Source organism: Bos mutus, chromosome 21 (assembly GCF_027580195.1).
Source record: "Bos mutus isolate GX-2022 chromosome 21, NWIPB_WYAK_1.1, whole genome shotgun sequence".
Lineage (NCBI taxonomy): Eukaryota > Metazoa > Chordata > Mammalia > Artiodactyla > Bovidae > Bos > Bos mutus.
The window spans coordinates 44,475,772-44,503,328 of NC_091637.1; the positions used below are offsets into that span (position 1 = coordinate 44,475,772).

The 27,557-nt window shown below is 37.2% G+C and overlaps 1 protein-coding gene across 2 annotated transcripts; it reads right to left on the reverse strand.

The window, feature by feature from the left end:
* Positions 1-1,199: 1,199 nt before the first annotated feature.
* PPP2R3C (protein phosphatase 2 regulatory subunit B''gamma) lies at positions 1,200-27,556 on the reverse strand. 2 transcript variants are annotated; one of them, XM_005891808.3, is made up of 13 exons: positions 27,347-27,556; positions 22,452-22,579; positions 19,046-19,150; positions 18,007-18,119; positions 17,513-17,610; positions 16,606-16,676; positions 11,187-11,319; positions 9,941-9,996; positions 9,788-9,863; positions 8,296-8,432; positions 5,924-6,061; positions 3,753-3,812; positions 1,200-2,016 (listed from the first exon to the last, which is right to left on the reverse strand). In XM_005891808.3, the coding sequence occupies exons 1-13, from the start codon at positions 27,402-27,404 to the stop codon at positions 1,828-1,830; spliced, it is 1,362 nt and encodes a 453-aa protein (XP_005891870.1). In that variant the 5' UTR covers positions 27,405-27,556; the 3' UTR covers positions 1,200-1,827. The 2 variants fall into 2 exon arrangements, with proteins under 2 accessions (XP_005891870.1, XP_070214825.1); XM_070358724.1 differs by having other exon boundaries at positions 27,257-27,556.
* Position 27,557: the final 1 nt, after the last annotated feature.

Sequence of the window (27,557 nt, forward strand, 5' to 3'; positions counted from 1 at the left end):
ATCCTGAATGCCTCCTCTGGGTCATGTAGTTGCAGGGTGATATTGGGGGACAAATGAAGACTTAACCGTCCAGGGGTTCACTGTTAAATATTGTACAAGGTGCAGTGGTGGCATAATGAAATGAACAGTCACTAACCACTTGGAAGTAGCAACAGTGGAGGGTTTGCTTGACCTGGTTGGCCATCCCTGTACCCACTGTGCCATTAGCAGACCTCACAAAAGTATAATATGAAACTAATTTTGAAAATATTCCTGTATGTGTTCAGAATCTTAAGAGGTATCTGTATGACTTTGATTTATAACTTAATGTAAGGAGAAATGTATATTTTAGATATGGGGCTGCTACAAACCTATTCACAAACTTAAAGAGCCTTTAGAGATTAATCCTTGTTAATAGTCTTCTAAATAGCGTTAAGTTCAGTCTTAAATATATCTGCCTAAAGTATAGCTTCAGACAAACAACATAGGTGCATTGGGCTTATTATGGAAGTCTGTTAGCAGTGAGCATCTGGCCACTAAGCTCTTCAATTGAAATTTGAAGGATTTAGGAAGATAATTCTTTTTTGGAATCCTATTACATGGATTCATAGTATGGTGGTTCATGGCATGTGATGGTAATCTTTTTAGTCATGGATATAAATTATATAATTTAGTGCTTAAAGAGTTAATCTTCAGATTATGTAATGTCATCATAAATTATAGTTTACCAGTAAAGAATGATAATCTGATGTGTTCCCCTTGTTTTTATCTTCATTCGAGAAGATATGCAAACTCATATTTATTTGGGTATCCTGTAAAGGCAAGCATATCTAAAGGTGACCTGAATCTTCTCTCTCTAGAGGTACCAGATGTAAAAGAGTTGACTCAGAAAGTTTTCTGATTGTAGTAGAAGGAAGATAATGATTTATGAAGGTGTTACATTTCTTGAATTTTATTTTTACTTGTCCAACAATGGCCAGTTTGTAATGTTTATATAGATATTCACTGTGCCTTAAACTTTTATACTTCTTATTTATGCAGAGTATAAAATTTCCCATAAATGCATTAAATGGTTTTGTCTTATTTTTAAGCCTCTTTCACTTTTTCTTCCTTTCCAACCCTTTGAATAATTACTGTTCCTTCTGAATCATAGTTCATGCTATTCTACCTTCTTCTATTCTTTCATCTCTTAAAAACTAAACAGTATAATTGAGAATCTTTACACTTAATTAACAAATTCTCTAACAAAAATTCTTAACAAAATGGAGTTAAATTTTGTGAAATGTAACCCTGGTGCTGGTTAATCAAGCTAGACAGATTTTTTTTATACCAATGATTTTAATTAAAGTAAAATACTAGAATACTTTTTATTGAAATACTCTATTAAAATAAACATGTCCAAATACTTCCCAGAAATGAAATGACCCTTCTCTGATGAATGAGGAATTCTGTAATCTTTGATATACATAATACTTTAGAAGAAGATTCAAAGTTAAATGATATAATTTAAACTTTCTTTCAAGTATTCAAATTCTTAACGACTAATGTCAGAAATATTCCAGGAAAACTTCCTTTATTTCTAAAGATTATGTATGTTTAAAATGGACTCCTACCTTCACCAGATCACACTTGCCATATCTGAGCTAAGTGTAACCAGAATTTACTGCTCCTAATTTGGTCCCATTTCTTCCAGGCCACTGCAACCAAAATTCCAATAACCAGAACATTTGCTGTGTTCTGTAGGCCTATGAAGTATTTTATTTAGACCGTTTCTAAGGATTCTGTGTCAAAAGATTTACATGCAGCATCCAAGATTACTTTAATGAATACAGTCTAGTCTTTGAGAGATCATGTATCATCAAGGTCTGTAGAGTTTTCATTATCATTTGCAACAAGCGCTTCTCTATTCTCATAAGTCCAAAAGCCATTCAGATCAATTAGAATAGTGGTGACTGTGTCTCCTTGATTACTGTTGATTAAATCCTGGAGAGAGATTTTCAAAGGATCCTTTGGTTTTACCATGTCAAAGATTTCATCCTGCAAGAGAGGAAGAAAAAATACAATGAAATTTGCTATCTCATTCATTTAATTTCTATCACACAGTGATCTAAAATTTAGGGCTAGCACTTGAGCTTATGTAAAATTTTTTGTTCTAGGTTTTCCTTTTTCATTTAACAGGCAATCCATCTCTTTTCTATATACACAGAATTTTAGTGGAAGATTCCTTAGGTAGAGGCATACCCTTGAGGATACTCTGATTTCAGTTCCAGACCACTGCAATAAAGTAAATATTGCAATAAAGCAACTCTTGTGAATTTGTTTCCTAGTGCATTACAAAGGTTTATCTTTACACTGTAGTCTCTTAAGTGTACAACAGCATTATATGTAATAAAATGTACATACTTTAATTAAAGAATATTGCTTAAAATGCAAACTGTCATTTGAGCCTTCAACAAGTTGGAATCTTTTTGCAATAGTAATGTCAAACATCAGAGATCAACATATAGCTAATAATAGTAACAATGAATGTTGTGAGAATTACTAAAATGTGAAACAGAGATAATGCTGTTGGAAAAATGGCACCAATAGACTTGCTTGACTAGGGTTGCCACAGACCTTCAATTCATTAAAAAAAATTTTTTTAAAGGTATGCCTGTATGTTTCTTATAAAGAAAGTGAAGCTCAGTTAAAGCTACATAGCTAATTAGTGGCAAAACTATCTAATGTAGTGTTCTTTGTATATGTGGTAACTACTTATATTTTCCTATTGTCTTCTAATTAGGGGTAAAGCAGGGCCTTGATTTAATGCACACTTGGCTCAAAGTAAAAACTTAAATGCTTTAGAGCCAAGACAGGGACAAAACTTCATTTCCAATAATAATGTCAACGTTTTACTCTGGACCTGGAATGGATAGGGGGAGTATTAAAGAATTAGTCTTCCACAATGACACTAAATGGTGATAAAAATAACTAGAACAGATGGAAGAACCTTTTCTATATTAAGTGCACTATAAGATTACTTATGGGGTATCAGTACATGTTTTCTAATCTGTTTATAGTAAAATCACTCAATCTATTTAGTAGTATTTAAATTACATTTTTAAAGATTAGAACAATTCAGGTAAACGTATGACTTTTTAATCTGGTGTGTATGTGAAATTTCCCTTTCCACGTTGGTGGCCATATAAAATGACTCGTTTTTAAATTGCCAGTTGCATAGTTTCAAATTTGTCTCATTTATATTAAACCGACATAACCTTTTATTATATTTGGTTACAATGGATGCGTTATTTTATTACCTTACTTCACCTGAACCAGTAATGGATGCCCCCATGTGTTTTACAGCTGATGAAGGTCTGATTACTAAAATGTTAAGTAGTGGCATGTGTTTCAAAGAGTAGTAGTTTACATACAGTAAGATTGATGTCTCCTTAAATAATACCAAAGCAAGCAAGCCCTCTGAAGGAGTGGACTAAAAAAGTGCCTGAACCTAAAGTTTGCCCAAATTCAGTTTATGGTGGAACAGACTGCCAAAAGATACAGGCTGTACTGATTCTCTTAATTTTCAATCTGAATGAATGCTTCCAATGAGAACACAAGACTGACAATGTTAAAATGTTAACCTGTGTAAATCATTAGTCCCATTATTGTCTCAGTTTCTAATGACTTAAATATTAATTCAGATCAAATAACTGAAAATATTTGGTTCAGTATATCATAAGTTGCTTTCAGGTTATCTGCTGTAAATTATGTAAATTAAAGAAAAAAGTAACCTTGACATCTTGAAATGAAACAGGATCCTGTCCATGAATTTTCATTAGTTCTTGTATGGCCTGTATTTAATAGAAATAAATCCTTAAACAAAAAATAAAATACACAACATTCCCTGTCCTGTTCCCATGGCCCTGTTTCTAGTTCTGTTTCCTATCCTATCAGACCATAAATCTCATTGTTTTAACCATCCTTGTGAATTTTCTCAAATTCCTTGACCTTGGTTTACATCTGTTGAGCAAAACCTAAACACTGGATTGGTGTAGTCATTAACTTTTCTAGATCTACACATGGAGAACTTCATAAGGAAAGTATACAAGAGTACAGATTACTATTATGTAAGATTACTATTATGTAAGATTACTATTATGTAAGAATAGTCTCCAACCCCAGACAGGCCTTAAAACATGGCCTTGCAATTCTGTTATGACCTGCTCCTCCCATTTTCTAGGAATGCTGTTCACACCTTCACCATTCTGTAAGGCACCCAGTCTACCACCTCCCTTCCCACCCTATACTTCATATTCTTGACAGAAAAAAATGGAGGTAAACCTCCCTCAAATTATTTTATGAACTTTAACCAAAAAAAAGACTGAAGAAACTGCGGTGATCCAGTTGGACTAACAAATATTTAGGTGGGAGTCATTCACTGGAAAATGTGAAAGCTTAAAATTCTTGAAAAATAATCAGTGAAATATGTTTTGAGTGCCACTCTGTAGTGCCACTGATCCCAGTGTGTACAGGGCATCTCTGCAGCACACGGGAATCTGAATACACTCTCACCTACTGGAGCGGCAGATATGGATGAAGTGATCTAGAGTGCAAATGCACAAATGCGGGCCTAGCTTTATCACTGGGATACTGATGCACAAAGGCTTTACACACAGCTAGGCTTGTACCAGTAACTTTACCTTAGCCCATACAACCAAGTCTAAAACAAATCTGTAAAATATTTTCAAAGTATTTAATAAATAAAATAAGATTGGAAGATACTATAAAGAAATAGTTGTGAAAAGGGATTGAGTAGTTTGAAAGATATATTTACTGTGTTTTCCTAAAACTGAATTTTCATTTAATAGGTCTGCTTAAAGCAGGGGCATACCTATGATAAGTGGTATCAGATTCTCAGATTAGTCATGGATATAAGTCCCATGTGGCATTCAGTTTTTAAAAAATGCATCCTCATACTGGATGTAATTTATTTTATCCTTATAATAATCTATAGTCATTACTACCTAGAAAATCATAAGAGAAAGAAAGCCTTTCAGGGAATTTAACATGAAATTATGAAGTATATACTCTGAAACTCAGACATCAGACAAAGTTATTTTAGGAGTATCACAAAATTTTTAGATGGAAAAAAAAAGCTTCCAGAGGAAAATGGTTTATGACAAAAATGTGAAAGTGTCCATTTTTACTGTTTTTAAAAAAATGTCAAAAAGAAAAAATAAATGTCTTCTTACCATTGATCTTAACCATATAAAAACCAGATGGTCTTCTGAAAACTAGCTATGTGGCACTAGAGTGGAACAGTACTGTACAAAACCATTCCATCAAGTAGAAAAGCCACCATTGAAACTGAGGAATGATTTATCTTAAAGGGGTGGACATTCCTACATTTACACCTGCTACAGCTGAATGCTTATCAGATACAATCAAATTCTACTTCAGAGCTCATCATGCTATTCTCTGAGACCACCTATGGCACAGAATAAGTATTTCAGCAAATCTGTTTCACACTGAAATGTGAATTCTAGCCAACTTTTAAATATATTTGTTATAGCATAACAATTGAATCTACACCAGGTTGGCAAAACTGTGGAAAGGAGTTCCCTTTTCTGAATGTGTAATTAACATTTCTATAGAATTTTACATACTAGTTTTTGATCACCAAGAGCACAGACTTTCTCAGGCATGTTTTTATCTGCACTGGTTAATAAGCCTGACATGTATTTACACACTTCTAAAGTGTCTTACAACTAATCAAATCAGCACTGATTTAGCCCATTTATATTTTCAAAAATAGAAAAAACTAAAACCAGACTTGATTTCCTTCTGAAATCTGTTATATAAATCCTTTTGCTAAATTTAAACACCCCAAGTTAGATTAAATTTTCACTTGGTAGGTAATTTAAACCAAACTGTATAACAAAGATACACGAATGAGACTTACCCTAAAGAAATAATTAAGGGAAAAGACATTCAGATACCCTTTGTTCTCAATGTCAAGTAACTTAAAAATATACTGCAGAGCTGCCGGTTCTTTGCGGTTTTCTAATGCAAGAACAAAATCCAGGTAGGTCTTATAGTCCTAAAGAAAAGAAAATGATGTTCGTTAGAATCCTTATTTGTAATTTGTAATTCATTGTTCAAATGAATGAATGATGATTGGAGGCTATTTTGTAATCACAGATGGCAATTTTTTAATATGAAATACGAATTCATACTTAATGTTGGTTTCTAGGAATTCTATACACTGCAGTTAACCTGTACAGATAGTTTTTGGGGGCACAGCTCATTTTCTTATGAGATTTGCTGTGTTAAATCATAATTTTCATTCATTAGGCTTTTATAATGGACAGGAGAGGGACAGCTATTGTGTATTGCCACTAAATTTATATTTTCAGTTCATGTGGTTGTATGAAACACTGCTTTGAAATTTTAATTCAGATGATTTCCAATAAGTCATCTTAAGAGTGCCAGATATTCTACAGTGATCTGACACTGTTTTCATCCAAAAGGGAGCAAACGAATACAAATGAAGGCTAAAAAGACATGAAGAGGACAGAAAGCTTTTTCTATAAAAAAAAGCGTAGTCACAGATTACTTTTTTTGCATGGTTAAAAGAAGTAAAGTACTTCAGAGATTTTCACTTGGGAAAAAAATGTTTATAATCTTGGAAAGGATTTTTTTAGGCTAAGATTAAGAATTCTTTTCTGATAAACTCTGTATAAGAGCTAGACCTTACCATGGTCTAAACTCCATGCCTAACGGTAGCTTCTGATTTTCTTTCTTTATCACATCATTAGTATACTCCAAGCTCCTCACTGTTTAGGCAGCTGTGGGAGTCATGAAGCAGTTTCTGTGCCTTTTCCCTCTTTTCTTTTGGCAGCTGGTTAACAATGGTTTCATTTAGAAAACTGTTATTGAATCTAAATGATAAAACCCTGATTCTCTGCTGACAGTGACTATTTCTTAAGCATCATTGGTTTGAAAAAGTTATCAAATCCTTAACACATATTTTTAATAGCAAGAATGGTGACTTAAAAATGCTATTTAAAAAAAATGCTATTTAGAATTTTCTTCTCAAGTATATATTTTGAATTGTGATAAAAGGACAGGCGCATGTTAGCAAATCTTTAGCTACTAAGGTAGTCACTTAGAATAATACAACCTGATTCTTAATTTAAATCATGGCATATATGGTACTATATCTGACCTGGTAACTCAATGAGTGAACCATCTATATGAAAATAGTCAATAGTATTTACCTGTTTTTCAGATTTTTATTTTTTTTTACTAGCCTACAACATTCCTCTACAATAGGTGCACCAATAATGAAATGAACAAAATAGTAAAAATTTCTATTTGTCCTGAGTCAATAAGGGAAGTAATGTTTTTGAGCAAATTTACCTTAAGATCAAAGGCTCCGAATCTCAAACAATTTGATCAGTTCATACTTCTTAAGATACTGTTATACACTGACAAGAAAATACTGCTGTATCACATCAAGAAAAAGGCTTTTGTGATTAAATATGGGCAGAGGACCTAAACATGCATTTTTCTGAAGAAGATAACAGATGGCCAACAGGCACGTGGAAAGATGCTCAATATCACCAGTCATTAGGGAAACACAGATCAAAATCACAATGAGATCACCTCACATTGTTCAGAATGGCTACCATCAAAAAGAACTAACGACTTCCCAGGCAGTCCAGTGGTTAAGACTTGGCACTTCCACTGCAGAGGGCATGGGTTCAATCCCACTAAGACCCCGAATGCAAAAACAAAAAACCAAATAAAAGATAACTCAAGTGTTCAAGGATGTGGAGAAAAGGGAACCCTCATGCACTGTTGGTGGGAATGCAAATTGGTCCAGCACAATGGAAAACAGTATGGAGGTTCCTCAAAAAATTAAAGAGAGAACTAGATGATCCAGCAAGTCTATTCCTGGATGTTTATGTGAAGAAAATGCAAACAGTAATTCGGAAAGATATGCACCCCGGTATTCACAGCAGCAATACTTACATAAGCCAAGATATGGAAGCAACCTAAGTGTCTATCGACGGATAAGTGGATAAAGATGACATGGTATATATACAATGGAATACTACTCAGCCATAAAAAGAATGAAATCTTCACACAGGGAATATAGTCATATTTTGCCATAACTTTGGTATGTAATCTATAAAAATATTGAATTACTATGGGGTATACATGAAACTAATATAACATTGTAAGTCAACTATATTTCTATTTTTAAAAAAAGGCTTTTGGAAATTGTGGGAGTCTAAATTTTCAAAACTCAGAGTTTTAAACTACTACCATTTCTCCATCATAAGTGAGACACTCCTGGAAAACACGGTCTAAGAAGACATTGGTCATGGTTGCTGTTCCATAGCGGGAGAGTTCTTCTTTACTAAGCATGCCGTTGTGATCCTTATCAAGATTCAAATACTGGCCTTGGGAAGAAAGACAATAAAAAGACACGACCAAAAGAAACAAAAAGTTATTTTTATTGGTTAATATTTTGATTTTTAAACTAATGTTGTTACAGTCAAGATAGACACCTGCTATTCCTTTAATCTCTATTAGAACAATGTTAAGCCAGAAACCAGTCAAAGAAAATTCATGCCTTTATGCTAAGTCACTTACATTATTTGTTTTCAGTTTGCAACCTTTTAGAACTTTGCTAGGATTCTAAATTAGATGGAGGTAGGGGGTCAACCCGGAGAAGGCAAGGGCAACCCACTCCAGTATTCTTGCCTGGAAAATCCCATAGGCAGAAGAGCCTGGTAGGCTGCAGTCCGTGGGGTTGTGAAGTCTCAGACACGACTGAGTAACTTCACTTTCACTTTTCACTTTCATGCATTGGAGAAGGAAATGGCAACCCACTCCAGTGTTCTTGCCTGGAGAATCCCGGGGACAGGGGAGCCTGGTGGGCTGCCGTCTGGGGTCGCACAGAGTCAGACACAACGGAAGCAACTTGGCGGCAGCAGCAGCAGCAGCAGCAGCAGCAGCAGCGGGTCAACCAAGATAAAGCACTGCAATGCTGGCACTTGAAAGCAGAGGTCAAGGTTGCCAAAACAAGTCAGAAGATCACTCAATAGAACAGTGTAACAGACTAATGAAATTCAAGAAAAAAGCAAACTAGGTCCAAAGACATCCTTCTGTGGACCCTGAGAGCAGCATTTTATCACAATGCAAGATCATAGGTGACGTTGATATTAATGTTCCTGAGTCAACAATAGTCAAACCACATTCCTTATGTTATATTAAAGTGCTAGAAATGTATTAAATTAAGAGTCACAAAAATATAAAACACTGGCACTTTGCTGTATAGCAGAGATTGGCACAACATTATAAATCAACTATATTAAAAATATATACATATACACACATATATATAAAATGTTGGTATTTAAACAAGTAAAATTTAGTAATCTAGCATAGAAGCTCTTAAGAAAATTAGGATAATTTGATCTTAAGGTAAATTTTGCTGTGCTGTGCTTAGTCGCTCAGTTGTGTCTGACTCTTTGTGATCCCATGGGCTGTAGCCCGCCAGGCTCCTCTGTCCACAGGGATTCTCCAGGCAAGAATACTGGAGTGGGTTGCCATGCTCTTCTCCAGGGGACCTTCCCAACCCAGGATTTGAACCCAGGTCTCATGCGTTGAAGGTGGATTCTTCACTGCCTGAGCCACCAGCGACGCCCTAAGGTAATCAGGCTACGTATAAAACTGTTCTTTGAATAGAAGTTAATGAAACATTTACTGAGGAACAGATAATTCAAATTTTAGCATTATGATAAGAACATACCATACACCCTTAGGGCAGAAGGAGCAGAAAACCAATTTGTTTCTTGACTCTCCTTGGATAGTTCCTCATCCCTTAACTAGATGAACAAAGAAACATAATTAGAAGACAGCAACTATCAAGTGATAGAATTAAGTAATTTAAAAACATACTTACCTCCAATAAATCATCTAGGAAGCTGCATGCTAAAATATCTTGAATTTTTATCTTCCCTTTAAAGAAGAGAAACACAATTACTTAATTTTAAAAACAAGAGCAACTCAATTTTATAAAAATGTTGTTTTAGAAGAACACTCACACAATTGGTATTTTAAAGCTTCCTAGCTCTCATGTTCCAAAGTCCTTACTATATATTGATGTTAAAAGGGAAATCTGCAGGGAATAGTTAATAAAATCTCATATAGAAATGTCTACCTATATACCACCAAATATATGTCCAATTGATAAATTCCAAAATTACAGTGATACAAGATTCCAAAAAAAGTTAATTTTTTTTGTGGTTATGGATATGATACTGTTAGTAGTCAAATAAAGAGACTGTCTCCATTTTCCTTTGGAGGTTCTGGAATAGAAAACAATATAAAGCATGGTTAAGAGTAGAGAGATGGGATTTAAATACCATTTCTAGACATGCAATCTAAGTCTCAGTTGCTTTACACATAAAATCTGGATAATACCTTCTTTATGGAGTTGAGAAGGAAATGAAAGAATCTATGTAAACTGCTTAGCACAGTACTCAGTACATAATAAACAGTCAAAACTGTTGGCTATTATTTTGTAAATTTCAAAGGGAAAAGATGTGTATGTCTTTAACAAAGGCATTTAAAAAAGACTGACAGCTACCCCATACTGTGATGGATTCACACAGCTGCCACTTTCAAGGACCTAAAAGAACCAAGGACTTTGGTTTGGGCCTTCTGTCCCTTTCTCTGTCCCAGTCTAGCAGGTTAGAACAGTTGATAGAGTGTACTGTTAAAACATGAGGCAAAATTTACAAATCTGATCCTCATATAGGATGGTTAACTTGAGAATGAGAAAAATACATTATGGCTAAATAGTCCTCCTATCTCCCAATTCATATTTTTCATCAAAAAGAATAATTTTCCAGTATATTACCTATTAGGGCTAGCAAATATATCAATACCTGGCTTCTTTAAACTGGAAAGAACCATAGGTCACCTAGTTGATACTTCATTTTAAAGACAAATTGTAAATGGTTATGTGACATGTCCACTGTCGCATAGCTGATGGTGGTTGGTGCAAGTAAATCAAAAGATCTATATATCAAAATATTTATATATCAGTGTTAATGACATGTTAGGAAAATAAATTACATTTTAAAGACTTATCTCTAGTTACTGAGATTTAGAAAATGTCTAAGTGAGATAAGATTTTCTTTTACCTGTTCTTAGAGGGTCTAAAAAGAAGAAGAACTTCCTAACTGCTGTACAAACATAAAAGGAGTAAAAAGATTTTTCCAGCCCATCTAACTGTGGCAAAGTAGGGATAAGTTCCAATATGTAGTTTTCTAAATCCTGAAAGAACAAAACAAAATACAATTTTACAGTGTTAAATGTCTGATCTTGATTTTTCATTAGATACTAAAATACAATTTCAGTCCTAAAATTATTCAGCATTGAAACTATAATAATGAAATAAATTTATAACTGTATTAGTGGTGAAGTTATTTTATATATGCCATTTATTTACATCTTAATATATTTTTGAATAGGTAACACATTCTACATAGTTCCAAATACAAAAGAAACAAAAAAAGTATTCATTGAAAAGTTTCCTTCCCACCTATTTCTTCTCCGCAGAGGTAACCTACATTACTAGTTTTTGATATATCTCTCCAAAGATAATCTATGCACATATAAGATAATACATATATATGTATATTTTTTTTCCCTTTTTTACACAGGATGTAGCAGCATACCATGAAAATTCTTCTCTATCTTCCTTTATCATTTAGCAATATACTTTGCAGTCATTCCATTTTGGCTCTCAAAGAACTTCTACTCTACTCTGTGCAAAGAAATAGTAACTGTCTATTATTTCACTGTATGAATGTAACAATCTATTGACCCAGTCTTCTACTAACGGACATCTACACTGTTTATAATCTTTTGCGACACTAAAATACTATAGGGAATACACTGGCAGTCCAATGGTTAGGGCTCCATGCTTCCACTGCAAGGCGTACAGGTTGGATTCCCTGGTCAGAGAACTAAGATTCCACATGCCACTCAGCATGGCCAAAAATAAATAAATAAATAACATACTATAGGGGCCAGGGTAATTTTTCACTCATAGAGACTATGGGAGAATACAGGACATAACTTCTGTAAGTTGAATTGCTGGGTCAAAAGCATGTGCACATTTATAATTTTGATAGACAACAGCAAACTTCACACTTCCCCAGGAAGGATATATTGATTTCACACTACTACCAGCACTGTGATGGCTTTATCAACAGCTTCCGAATTGTGCCCCAGGAGTGATACACTAAACTCAAGGGGGTGCAGCAAGATACTATAAATTAAAGGAAACACAGCGACATCTATTGGATACTGCACAACATATCACCATGGGCTAGAGCTATGAATTCAAGGTCATTCACATTTCAATCACATTAGATTGAAATTTATTCCTTTTGATAACATCTACGGTAAAGAATCTGCCCACAACGTGGGAGACCTGGGTTTAACCCCTGGTTCGGGAAGATTCCCTGGAGAAGGGAATGGCAACCTGCTCCAGTATTCTTGCCTGCCACATCTCATAGACCAAGGAGTCTGGCGGGCTATAGTCCATGGGGTCGCAAAGAATCGGACATGTCTGAGCTACTTTCACTTGACTCCGTTTCATCTTTGCAAAGCTAGGTTTTTGGTGGTTGCTGTGATAAAGCAAGTATCACGTGAAAATTAGTGTGGCAAAGGAATCAAAGATGACCGTGTCCAACCCAGGGCTGAGTAACTGTACAGTGCCAGCTAAAACTAACAGTTAATGGGCTTCCTTGGTGGCTCTTGGAGAAGGAAATGGCAACCCACTCCCGTATTCTTGCCCGGAGAATTCTCTGGACAGGGGAGCCTGGTGGGCTATGGTCCATGGGCTCGAAAAGAGTTGGACATGACTGAGCACACAGCACTGATGGCTCGGTGGTAAAGAATCCGCCTGCCAATGCAGGAGACGCAAATTCAATCCCTGGGTCGGGAAGATCTCCTGGAGAAGGAAATGGCAAGCCATTCCACTATTCTTGCCTGGGAAATCCCATGGACAGAAAAGTCTGGTGGGCTATAGTAGGGCTATAGTCACAGTCAGACACGACAGTGACTAAACAACAAAATCAACTGGTTAATAAATGGAGTTGTTAGGTATTTCTTTTGGCCATTTTTTTATGGAAATTACTGAGACAATAAGGGCACCTCAGTGAAGTGGAAAAGTTTGGGAACCCATGGTCTATTTTACATTCCTTCATTAAAGTCATTATCAAACTTTTTGATCTTTGCCAATCTGATAGGTGAAAAATGGTATTTTAGTGTAGATCTATTTGGCATTTCTCTCATATAAAGTGAGGTTAACATTTTTTCCCCTGTGATTAAGAAGCATTTGTATTTACTTTCTGCAAACTATTTATATCCTTTGCCCAGTTTTTACTGGGTTAACAGCCCTTTTATTCTTGATTTCTAGGAGCTTTTTCTCCACTAGAGTAATTTGGTCATTTGTCTGTGAGTAAGTTGCAGATATTTTTCTTGGCTTACTGTTTTCTTTTCTGTTTTTAAAAGTCTTCATTGAATTTGTTACAATATTGTTTCTGCTGTATGTTGTCTTCTTGACTGCTAGGCACGTAGGATCTTAGATCCCAGACCACTTTCCCAACCACCACAGATCAAACCTGCACCCCGTGCACTGGCAGGCAAGGTCTTAACCACTGGACCGCCAGGGAAGTCCCAGCTTCTTGTTTTTACTTTGTTTATGATGGTCTTTGCTTTACAGATTTTTTTAAAAATTAGCTGAACTTGTTTTTTAGACTTTTCAGCTTTGTCATATTCAGAAAAGCTTTCCCTATTCCAAGATTATATATTTAAGTGTCTCTCATGGTTTCTTATATTGTATAATTTTGTTACTTTTGCTTTATCCCTCCTGATATATAATGTTTCTACTTCCTCTGAGATACTTTATAATCTAAGTTGTATAACCAATGGCATCTCATACATGGTGAGTCCAAAACAGGACTCTTATCATCCCCAACCCTAGTCCTCACCTATTTCCCCTTATTCCACTATTTATTCAAAGTAAAAAATTTAAACTTGGTTCCTACCTTTTCTTTATGAAGGCCCCAATACTTTACCCCCAACATCTAATCCAGCAGCAAATTTTTGTTGTTGTTGGGGTGTGTGTGTCCAAAATAAATACTAAATTGATCTATTACTGGCTTCTTCATAGACATCATCCTGGTCTGGGCCACTATCATCTCTCACCTGGACAACTACAGTAGTTTCCTAATTATTCATTGACTCTAGACTCCTTACAATTCATTCTCCACATATCCAGTCATCTTTTACAATGTAAACCAGGGAAGTACCCTGGTGGTCTCGTGGTTAAGACTCTGCACTTCCACTGCAGGGGCCACGGGTTTGATTCTTAGGGGTCATGGGTTTGATTCTTGGTAAGGAAACTAAGATCCCACACAGGTTGAGCAGCATGGCCAAAAAAAAAAAGAAAATTTAAAATGTAAACCAGGGAGTTCACTGATGGTCTAGTAGTTAGGAGTCTGGACTTTTACTACTGTGGCCTGGGTTCAATCACTGGTCAAGGAACTGAGATTAACATGCTTTGTGGCCAATAAATAAACAAATACAATATAAACCATATCTGACAGAGTCAGCTTAAAAGTTCTCGTGGCTTCCTATTAGTCTCAAAATAAAACCCAAACTCCCTACCATGCCCTAATACAAGTGGCTCTGCCTACTTCTCCAACTTGCCCTTCTGTCAACTCTGGTGCTGTGCTGTGCTTAGTCGCTCAGACATGTCCAACTCTTTGCGACCCCGTGGACTGTAGCCCACCAGACTGTTCTGGCCATGGGGATTCTCCAGGCAAGAACACTGGAGTGTGTTGCCATGCCCTCCTTCAGGGGACCTTCCCAACCCAGGGATCGAACCCAGGTCTCCCACTTTGCAGGCAGATTCTTTACTGTCTGAGCCACCAGGGAAGCCCAAGAATACTGGAGTGGGTAGCCTATCTCTTCTCCAGGGGATCTTCTGACCCAGGAATCAAACTGGGGTCTCCTGCTTTGCAGGTGGATTCTTTACCAGCTGAGCTACCAGGGAAGCCCCTTGTTACACTAACCCTTGCTCATATGCTCTAGACACACTGGCTTCCTTCTGCTTCTAAAACAGATCAGGTTTAACTGTGCCTTGGGGACACTGAACTTGCTATTCCCTTTGTACTACATTTTCATAAGGCTGGTTCTTTCTCATCCTTCATGGCTAAAACTCAGTCACTAGTTCAAAGAGGCACCTTTCATCTTATCTAAAATAGTTCCACAACCCCAGTCCTACTCTTTCTAGGACCCTATTTTCTCCTTAGAACTTGTCAGTCTTTGAAATCATATTGCAGATAATTTAGTGTCTGCCTCCTCACTCTGTTAGGAAAAAAGCACCTTATTATACATAAGGGTAAGGCTTGGCAATGTACCTGGCATAAATTAAATGTTTGGTAATTCGTTATTTAAGATTTAATAGTTCAATGAAAGTTTGCCTATACTACTCAAATTACAGATGTTGGCACTGGAAATCACTATCTTTTAAATAAGGGAGACACAAAGTCTGGTTTCAAAAGGCAAAGCACCAAGGTTAGGAGACAGGTTTTTCTCCCTTTGAGAGAAGTGTTTCCTTTCACTGACAGAAGAGAAGATTATTCCCTTTTAATCACAACTATAGCAATACACTGTTGCTTTTTTCTCCCTTCTCCCCATCCCTTTTTAAATTTTTGTTTTCATTCATGGCAAGAGGCAAGAAGAGAGAGTGTGTTTTGTAAACCAACTAATGGCTAATGAGAATCCTGAGAGCTATAGAAGTATTCCAGTATCTGACCTGAGTAAGTATCAACAAATGGTTAATATATCTTCCTTGCTATAGAGAAATGGATAGAACCAAGAACCTTTTGTCAAGTCGATCTGAACCTTAATGGACAAGAACAGTACTGTGGCCCTAGAAAGGTTTTTAAGTGTAAATGTTCAGTATGAGCTAAGAGATTCTATCTATATAAATCTGGATAAAACAGAGTGTAACAAATTATAACAGGAAACAAACTATAACAGGGAATCTGCATTTCTTTAAATCTTATATTTGAACATATATCTAAGTGATTAATTATCTTGGTTCATATTTATGCATAACTCCATTCCCATTTTATATATATTTGGGAAAAAAGTCTGAACTGAAAAGAAACATGGCCATATAATTAAGATAGTTACACTTACAAGAAAAATAATGATTTGTATCATGAGGCTATAATATAATTCTTTGCTGATAACCTGGCTTAACTACATTGGTATATGTGTGTGTGTCTGTGCGTGCTCAATTGCTCAGTCATGTCCAACTCTTCGCAACCACCTAATGGGTAATAAATATCCTCTTGGTAACTGACCTTACGACCCAAACCTACAGGTGGGAATACAGTCACGTTATTTTTCTTATATCTCTTAAAAAAGGAAAAACTCCTTGCCCTTACATTATCTGTAATCTCAACATCCAGTGATAACTATTATTTAGCATTTTGGTATCTAGAGTAGTTATGAAAGTAGGTTAATACTTACAGATTCCCGAAGATATCCTTGTCCAGCAACATCATATAAACTGAGTCCTATTCTTGTTTGATGAAGCCAAACTGACAGTAAACGAGAAAATGAAATACAATAATTATTAAGATCCATCCTTTGGTATATATACGCATAAAAGGAGATAAATAGATTAGAAGGACAAGCTGATTTATAGCTCCATAAACATCTATTTTCTCACATATACTATTCATTAATCCAAAAACTGTTTGAAATAAATATACCATAGAATTAACTGCAGATATCAACAATTCTACCATGCCTAAAGTGACACTAAAGTTGATGCCCTTGAGAATCCTTGTGTTCCACCAAAAAGGAGTGTAATGTTATGCCTTCAGTGAAGCAGATTTTATTCTACTGAGGTTAATTACTGCAACCAAATATCAGTTAAAGATGGTACAGCATTTGACAAGTCATGGAACTTATAGGAATCATAACAACTCCATGTTGTTTAATAAAAGCTCCTTGAATATGCGGCTACAGTTTTGAGTTTGAAACTATCCTCTCAGGCAACTCAACCTGTAATATATTGGTGAAATGGAATTACCAGTGAATTAAAATATTTCAAATAACAATCTATTAAAATTCTTGGTTCAGCTTTTGATATGTCTAGTTAGCTAGCATCTTCAGAAGAGGTTTTTGTTTTGTTTTTTATAAACTTTTTTATAATAGTGAACCCAAATGTATGGTAGAAAATTTCAGTTCTAGTAAGTTCCAGGAGAGAATCATAATAATAGGAAAACAAATCTTGGTCAAAAGACAAGAAATTCTGCTATTCAAATTTAATAAAAGAGATGTTTGACATGGAAGGGATATTATAAAAGCAAAGACCCAAATTCTTTATTCTCAGATAGAAGGAGTTGAAGCAAAATGAAAATGGAATCACCTTTTCTCATGACATAATTAAAGAACTGCATGATGGAAATTCTTCCATAAGAATCTGTATGAAGGAGTTTAGCAAAGACTTTTGCTGTGAAAAATTGCCTAAGAAAAGAAAATAAATGTTAAATCATCTGCCAATAAAAAAATGACTTCTATATGATTCAGCAGAAAATAGCATAAATTCAAACAACTAAAAATCAAAGTAGAGGGAAAAAATCAAAGTGAGTACTATAGTTCAAAACTTAAAATATTAAGTCATACATCTTTAAATTCTATTGCCTTAAGAATGAGGGACTATAGTGTTGTAAATAAACTATATTATTTCTTTTAACAACTTTATACTAAGTAATAGTCTTGACTATAAGTAATTTTATTAAACTTTATTTAATGAAAAGTTGACTTAAATGATATCATTGACTTAAATTTTCATTAACATTTATTTGATGCATTTAAAATGCTTAATGTAACATACTCTTATGTTAATTATATTATTCTTACTTGCACTTTGGTCCAGCTTTTTCACCAACCTTTAAAAAATTTTCATAATTAATCATTGCTTCTTCTCCAATCATGGGTGGTGTCTGGTGCTTGTCCAGCAAAAACCATAAGTTCTTAGGAGAATTGCAAAATGTTAAGATATTTAAGATGTTTTTATCAACAGAACAAAAATTTTTAAAAATAGCTTAAAAATGTGTTATTTCCATTAAAATGATAGACTACCATCTATCACTGGGGCTTCCCTGATAGCTCAGTTGGCAAAGAATCCACCTGTAGTGCAGGAGATCCCAGTTCAAGTCCTGGGTCAGGAAGATCTGCTGGAGAAGGGATCAGCTACCCACTCTAGTATTCTTGGGCTTCCCTGTGGCTCAGCTGGTAAAGAATCCACCTGCAATGTGGGAGACCTGGGTCTGATCCCTGGGTTGGGAAGATCCCCTGGAGAAGTGAAAGGCTACCCACACCAGTATTCTGGCCTGGAGAATTCCATGGACTGTATAGTCCACAGGGTCACAAAGAGTTGGACATGACCGAGCAACTTTCACTTTCACTGTAGGGTCAAACTGCAAGGGTTAAAATCCCAGCCCTGTCTTTAATCTTGGATGGTGGACTTAAGCTTCCTGTGTTTCAAATCGCATTTGTAAAGTAGGGTTAACAGTCCCTACATCATACAGCTATATGGATTAAAGGGGAACTGTATATGAAAATTTTAGAACTTAGTAAGCACTCAATAAATGCCAGCTATTTTTATTATGTTATTAGTAATCAAAGGATAATAGAAGATGATATTCTTCTTAATATGACTCCCTACAATAGTGGTTCTCAACTTTGGCCTCACATTAAAATTACCTATGGACTTTAAAAAACAAGACAAAACTCTCCTTGGGACACATAAGCTTTGCAGCTGATTCTTGTGGGAATCGTCACTTCAGAGCCTGTGCTTTCAGCCACTCTGCACTACTGTCTCCATTTAGGCGCCCTGGGATCCCACATGACACACGTAGTACAAATAGGAAATGGCCAAGAATTATTCCATTCTTACCTGTAATTCTTCATTATCCAATAGTTCCCTGCTTTTCCTTTGCAGAAAGACAGCTCTGGATTCTTCTCTTAATTTCTGTAGTAAGACTTCATCTTCAGCTGGCAGCTAAAAATACACTGCAGTTAATTTCTACACTTAAATTCTAGACCATTGGATTATTTAAAATGTATCACTTCATGGCAAATTGATGGGGAAACAATGGAAATAGTGACAGACTTTATTTTCGGGGGCTCCAAAATCACTGCAGACGGTGACTGCAGCCATGAAATTAAAAGACACTTGCTCCTTGGAAGAAAATCTATGACCAACCTAGACAGCATATTAAAAAGCAGAAACTTTACTTTGTGTCTAGTCAAAGCTATGATTTTTTTCAGTAGTCATGTACAGATGTGAGAGTTGGACTACAAAGAAAGCTGAGCGCCTAAGAACTGATGCTTTTGAACTGTGGTATTGGAGAAGACTCTTGATTGAGAGTCCCTTGGACTGCAAGGAGATCAAACCAATCAACCCTAAAGGAAATCAGTCCTGAATATTCATTGGAAGGACTGATGCCGAAGCTGAAGCTCCAATACTTTGGCCACCTGATGGAAAGAACTGACTCATTGGAAAAGACCATGATTCTGGGAAAGATTGAAGGCAGGAAGAGAAGGGGACGACAGAGGATGAGATGGTTGGATGGCATCACCGACTCGACGGACATGAGTTTGAGTAAGCTCCAGGAGTTGGTAATGGACAGGGAAGCCTGGCGTGCTGCAGTTCATTGGGTGGCAAAGAGTCAGACACAACTGAGTGACTGAACTGAACTGATTTGGTCTAAAAAACTATATATGCCACTGTCTCAAAAGTACTTTTTTGTATCTCAATTTTGCTTAACTTCAAGTCATCATTTATTTAAAAAGTTCATTTAACAAAAAGAGATCCACAGAGAATTCAGTGATCACAAGGCCAGTTCTGCCTGGAAAAAGCTAACCATCTAGCCCAAGTTTCTTTTTTTGATTCAGAGTTTACTTAAAAATAAACACAACATTTAGTATGTGTCCACGATATATCAAACATCAATACACACATTCTAATTTAATCCTACTAGCCCTGTGAGATAGATTTCATCACACTCAATTTAGAGGTAAGGAAATCAAGAGATGGATGACTATCAAGAATGCATATGCAGTTAGTCAGTCCCAGACCCAAGATTTAAATCTTTGGAGTTCCAGTCTATTTTAATTTTTTATGAGTTGTTTTCTTTGGTTCCTTGTTCCCCTATGTCCTCATGTCCTAATGTTAATGACTTGCCCAAAGTTGTGCAACTAGAGTAAAAACATGCATCTGGGTCTTCTGACATCAGGGATTCAGTGTATTTTCTCTTCTCCATCTCATTTCCATTACTGGGTAGTTAGGTTATCTCTCCCTTAAGTAGACTTCAATGCTACTTGCTAGTGACTGCTGGGAGTAAAGTACTAAGACAGGTAATCAACAGAAGATAACCATTCCCAAACTAAATGTATCAGAATGTGTCATGCTCTTACTTTCCTTTATGACCCACCACTTTTTCTATGTTCTCAATGTAGCCCAAGTTTCAATTTATATTCATAGAAATGTTCCCAGTGTAACCTTAGCCTGATACAGAATTAAATCAGGACTAGCTGAAGAGCGACTTTTAGCCAAGTATGCCTGGTGAGATTGGATCACCTTACTTCTCAGAGATGGTCAAGCCAAAATCTACTAATTGGCCTCCAAGGCAGAGGTTCTGCTTATTGTGGTGATTTCCCTAAGCTGGGCTTTAAAATGACTCATCCCAACAACTTCAAATAATTTGCTTTGAGAATTTATTCTTTCTTTTATGTATCTTTGCCCCATCAAATGTAGCTGTGTAATCCATAATCCAAATTCAGGGCTATGATTTTACTTTATTTCTAAGAACTAGATGCCATCCTTTCCCATCAAAGAGGATGGAGAAGAAATGAGCATCAGGAGGTGAGGCTGGGGTTGAGACAGGAACCATGTGCCAGTGGGTAACCAGCCAAGGAGAGAAGTGGTGACCAAAGATGACATGTAGTTTCTCTGAAGCAGTGGAGTGGAAGGAGAAGAAGAAACCAGGGAAAGAACATCCCACAAGTCCACATCTGCAGACCAGCAACCATTTGGGATCTGGAAGAGGTCAGAGAAGAGACAGAAATGGGGGAAAAGGGGATTCCCTCAGGAACCACAAGGGGACAGCCGGTATTGGAAGTACAGGAAAGTGGAGTCCTGGGAATGGAGTGACGTCAGCATCTGAGGGCTGCTTCTGGGTTAGTAAGATAACAATTTCACAATCCTGATTATATGAGATAATGAATATAAAATGTTCTTAAGTAGGTGGATACTCAATAAATGTCAATTCCCTTCCCACTCCCTCAGACTACAAAAAATTCTCAGTCGTCTAACTGCCTCTGATTAAGAAAAGTATGAAATGCAAAAAAGCAAAAAGAAAAGTATGTATGCTGTGACCTCATTTTTGTTAAACACACACATATAAAAATCTTTATTTATGTCTCTGGCATTAGCTGCTTTTTCTCTTTTCCATAACATATATGGATTAGTCTCATAATTTTTCAAAGGCTGGGAGACACAGTATTACAAAAAAGTTTGCAGTAAAATGATTCAAATGAAAAAGTTTGTACTTGAAGAAATAAGTTAAAATTATCTGGATAATCCACTTATATCAATACCTCACTCCTTAATGCAAGTAAAACATAATATTTACTTTCTTTGCAAATAATGTTATAATTAATTGAGTTTAGAAGGCAACAGGTTTAAGAGACATTCAGCTAAAATTCCAAAGTTAACTTTATTATGGTAGCTACAGTTTCCACAATACTAAATAGGTCTTATTGTTTTCAGTAGCCTTCGATTTTAGCTGTAAATAACTTTCTGAAAGTCTTACTGTTTTATCTACAATGCTCTTCAAAGCCTTCTTTACCATTCTGGCACAAAGAAACATATAATTAAGTATAACTCTTAAAGTTTTCCACTCTCAATCTATTTTTCAGTTTAGCCTTGAGCAAAACATTTTACACCATATGAGTAAAAGACAAAGTTAAAAATTGTGACCAACCAAGTAAATCTAAGTCTTATAGAAAGCCTGACAACAGAATCCAATAGAATACCACAACTAATATCCATAATAAAAATTAGGAAGCAAGAACTTTAAAAAAGTGGCAAGTAACAACTTTGTGTTCTTATGCCAATTTATATGAAAAACTAAGATTTAACCAGGTCAAAAATAATAAGGTCAACTATAATAAAACAATATATAAAATTTTAAATATAATCAATTTATCTGTTTATAAAATAAAAGATTTTTATCCCATTTAAAAAAATTACACTTAATTTATAAACTCTGCAAGACATTTGCTTAGATATCACTTACCCTGTAATAAAACCGAGGAATGGTCTTATAGAATTCATTTGTGTTTTTTCTACCTCCTTTCCATTCTGAGTAATACTTGGTAAATAAATCCATTTCTTCATCTTTTAACTCTTGTTCACTTTTTTTTTCTGGTAACAAAACAGATTAAGGAGGGAAAGAACTTTTAAAATCAGACAACATTTTTTCAAGACATCTATACACTATGCTCTAATTATAGCACAAAAAAGGCCTTCACAAATGTGTTTAGATACTGCTGCTGCTGCTAAGTCGCTTCAGTCGTGTCCGACTCTGTGCGACCCCATAGACGGCAGCCCACCAGGCTCCCCCGTCCCTGGGATTCTCCAGGCAAGAACACTGGAGTGGGTTGCCATTTCCTTCTCCAATGCATCAAAGTGAAAAGTGAAAGTGAAGTCCCTCAGTCGTGTCCGACTCTTTGTGACCCCATGGACTGCAGCCCACCAGGCTCCTCCGCCATGGGATTTTCCAGGCAAGAGTACTGGAGTGGGGTGCCATTGCCTTCTCCTGTTTAGATACTGAGCATCTATTAACTTTCTTAAAACACCAAGAATCACTACCTTCCCCTGAAATAGCCTCTTCTACATCTTCAACCAGTTCTCAGATGCTCCCACTTCTTCTTATCAATGTACTTGCTCTTTCTCAAGTCACTGCCTCTCTTATAGACCTGACATGTTCTAGTTCATTTAATCAAAAGTTCTCATTGAGCACATACAATTCAGTATCAAAAAAAAAAATCCAATTAAAAAATGGGCATAAGATCTAAACAGACATTTCTCCAAAGAAGACATACAGATGGCCAACAGGCACATGAAAAGATGCTCAACGTTGCTACTTATTAGAGAAGTGCAAGTCCAAATTACAATGAGATCTCACTTCACATCAATTGGAATGGCCATCATCAAAAAGGCCACAAATAATAAAAGCTGGAGAAGGTATAGAGAGAAGGGAACCCTCCAGCACTGGTGATGGGAATTTAAACTGATATAGCCACTATGGAGAACAGTATTAAGGTTCCTTAGAAAACTAAAAATAGAGTTACCATATGATCTAGAAATCCCACTCCTGTACATGTATCTTAAGATAACTATAATTTGAAAAGATACATGCACTCTATAGTTCATTGCAGCCCTATTTACAATAGGCAAGACATGGAAGCAACCGAGATGTCCATCAACAGATGTACAGCTAAATATGTGGGGGGGGTGTGTGTGTATATACATGCACACATACATACATACAATGGAATATTACTTAGTCATAAGGATGAAATAATGACGTCTACAACAATAAGAATAGACTTAGAGATTATCATAATAAGTCAGACAAAAATAAATATCATCAGTTCAGTTCAGTCGCTCAGTCGTGTCTGACTCTTTGCGAACCCACGAACCGCAGTATGCCAGGCCTCCCTGTCCATCACCAACTCCCAGAGTCCACCCAAACCCAAGTCCATTGTGTTGGTGATGCCATCCAGCCATCTCATCCTCTGTCGTCCCCTTCTCCTCCTGCCCTCAATCTTTCCCAGCATCAGGGTCTTTTCAAATGAGTCAGTTCTTCACATCAGGTGGCCAAAGTACTGGAGTTTCAGCTTCCACATCAGTCCTTCCAATGAACACCCACGACTGATCTCCTTTAGGATGGACCGGTTGGATCTCCTTGCAGTCCAAGGGACTCTCAAGAGTCTTCTCCAACACCACAGTTCAAAAGCATCAATTCTTCTGCACTCAGCTTTCTTTATAGTCCAACTGTCACATCCATATATGACTACTGGAAAAACCATACCCTTGACTAGACAGACCTTGGTTGGCAAAGTAATGTCTCTGCTTTTTAATATGCTGTCTAGGTAGGTCATAACTTTCCTTCCAAGGAACAAGCGTCTTTTTAATTTCATGGTTGCAATCACCATCCGCAGTGATTTTGGAGCCCAGGAAAATAAAGTCAGCCACTGTTTCCACTGTTTTCCCATCTATTTCCCATGAAGTGATGGGACCAGATGCCATGATCTTAGTTTTCTGAATGTTGAGCTTTAAGTCAACTTTTTCCACTTTCTTCTTTCACTTTCATCAAGAGAATCTTTAGTTCTTCTTCACTTTCTGCCATAAAGGTGGTGTCACCTGCATATCTGAGGTTATTGATATTTTTCCTGGCAATCTTGATTCCAGCTTGTGCTTCCTCCAGCCCAGTGTTTCTCATGATGTACTCTGCATATAAGTTAAATAAGCAGGGTGACAATATACAGCCTTGATGTACTCCTTTTCCTTTTTGGAACCAGTCATTGTTCCATGTACAGTTCTAACTGTTGCTTCCTGATCTATATACAGGTTTCTCAAGAGGCAAGTCAGGTGGTCTGGTATTCCCATCTCTTTCAGAATTTTCCAGTTTATTGTGATCCACACAGTCAAAGGCTTTGGCATAGTCAATAAAGCAGAAATAGATGTTTTTCTGAAACTCTCTTGCTTTTTCGATGATCCAGTGGATGTTGGCAATTTGATCTCTGGTTCCTCTGCCTTTTCTAAAACCAGCTTGAGCATCTGGAAGTTCACGGTTCACATATTGCTGAAGTCTGGCTTGGAGAATTTTGGGCATTACTTTACTAGTGTGTGAGATGAGTGCAATTGTGCAGTAGTTTGAGCATTCTTTGGCATTGCCTTTCTTTGGGATTGGAATGAAAACTGACCTTTTCCAGTCCTGTGGCCACTGCTGAGTTTTCCAAATTTGCTGACATATTGAGTGCAGCACTTTCACAGCATCATCTTTTAGAATCTGAAATAGCTCAACTGGAATTCCATCGCTTCCACTAGCTTTGCTTGTAGTGATGCTTCCTAAGGCCCGCCTGACATCATACTATATCTCTTACATGTGGAATATTTTAAAAATAGATACATATAAACTTATTTACAAAATAGAAAGACTCAGACATAGGAAACAAACTTATGGTTACCAAAACCTTGCTGCACTTCAACCTGAGGTCTTTGATTCTATGATTTATTTTCTCAAAAGTTTTTCCTCTTCCTGGTCACACTTCCTTCTCAATATGCCTGTAGTTCTTTTCCTGAAACTCTTCTGCCAGCGTTTCTCCTCTATCTGGATTTGCCTTGTTTTTAATAACTGTTGGAGAAAACTGCCGAACTATGTAAACATTTGGTCCCACAAATTTATTTCATGGTAGTTAATAACTCAGCCTCTCAAAACCACCAATACATATTTTATTTGCCCTTGATGTCCTCTTGCTTATTCCTCTTGGTGAATGACTGTTCCAAACTTTCACTGCATTCCTCAAACGTGCTGTGTTCACCCTCAACAGATGAGAATCCCGCTCAGTTCACCAACAACTGAGTATCCTGGGCATGCCTGGGTCCTCAGTCGCTTCATCTGTGTCTGACTCTTTGTGACCCCACGAACTGCAGCACGCCAGGCTCTCCTGTCCTTCACTATCTCCCGGAGTTTGCTCAAACTCATGTCCATTGAATCGGTGATGTCATCCAACCATCTTATCCTCTGTCACCCCCTTCTCCTCCTGCCCTCAATCTTTCCCAGCATCTGGGTCTTTTCCAATGAGTCTACTCCTTGCATGATGAGGTGGGCAAAGTATTGGAGCTTCAGCTTCAGTATTAGTCCTTCCAATGAACATTCAGGATTGATTTCCTTACCTTACCTACTTTCCCTCACCTTACTACTCTTCTTCTAACTCAGTAAGTGGTACTACGTACGATCACCTGAGCCCAAATCCCAAGAGTCACTCTCATTCTACCATTCACCTATTCTAGGGATATACACACATGCATCTTTCCAGAGTCAGGGATACTGACTCTCACTGAGATAAAATTGAACAACAACAAATCTGAAGAAGGTATACAGATATCCAGGCAGAAGAGCATTCCAGGCAAAAGAAACAGCCAGTGCCAAGGCACGAAAATGGGACTATGCCTGGTGTATGCAGGGAAGGGGGAGGCGGGAGTGAGCTGCAGCAGAATGAGCCAGAGGGAATAGCAGATGAGGGAGAGCAGATAAGAAATACTGGAGGATTAGAGGTTTAGGCAATGGCACCCCACTCCAGTACTCTTGCCTGGAAAATCCCATGGACGGAGGAGCCTGGTAGGCTGCAGTCCATGGGGTCGCTAAGAGTCGGACACGGCTGAGCGACTTCACTTTCACTTTTCACTTTCATGCATTGGAGGAGGAAATGGCAACCCACTCCAGTGTTCTTGCCTGGAGAATCCCATGGACAGAGGAGCCTGGTGGGCTGCCGTCTATGGGGTCGCACAGAGTCGGACACGACTGAAGCGACTTAGCAGCAGCAGTTTAGGAGGTGACAGAAGGAACTGCCTTGGAGTGTAGGAGAGTCAATGTCTAGGGACACACGAAAGAAGTGTAGTTGAATGACTGAAACATCTACTTTAGGTTAGTGGACATGAATTAAAAGTGAAACAATTCAGCTGCCCTGGATGGAGGTGTGGAATAGGAATGATAGTTTTAACCAGACTGATTAACAAACAAGTGTGAAATAGAGGGAAAGAGACAAGAAAAAACGGATTATGAAGTCTAAAATGGGCAAGGAGGGAAGTAAAAAGTGTGACAATAAAAAGGCGGTAAGAGCAACGGTAGGATCGAACGGTTGTTGGCCCCGCGACTTTGAATTATCCCTCACAAGTCGAGGTTAGGACCAAGCAAGTGAGTTTCTAGGTAGCTTTTCATTCCTGCAAATCCCTTCCCAGAGAAGTGTAGGTCAAACCCCTCTGGATCGCTCAACCACATCCCAGTCAGCCTCTTTTGTCGAGAGGTTTTACCAAAGGTGCTGCTCCTCCCCATCCATCGTCCCCCCAGTTCCCGGTGTTTGGGGCCAGGATCTCTCAGCAGGCGGCTCCTCCCAAACTCACTGTGTGGACTGGTGCTGGGTGTCGCTAACCGCCGGCGAAGAATTTCTTTCCAGTCCATAGCTGATTCCGGCCCACCAGTTCCCGCATTTGCTGTTTACTAACCGCTCCACCCCCTGCCAGCTCCGGCGTCAACACCGCCCAGTCCCGTAAAAAGTCATGAAGGCCGCGTAACTGCCATCTTGGACGCGGGCGGAAGTGGGGGTAAATCGAT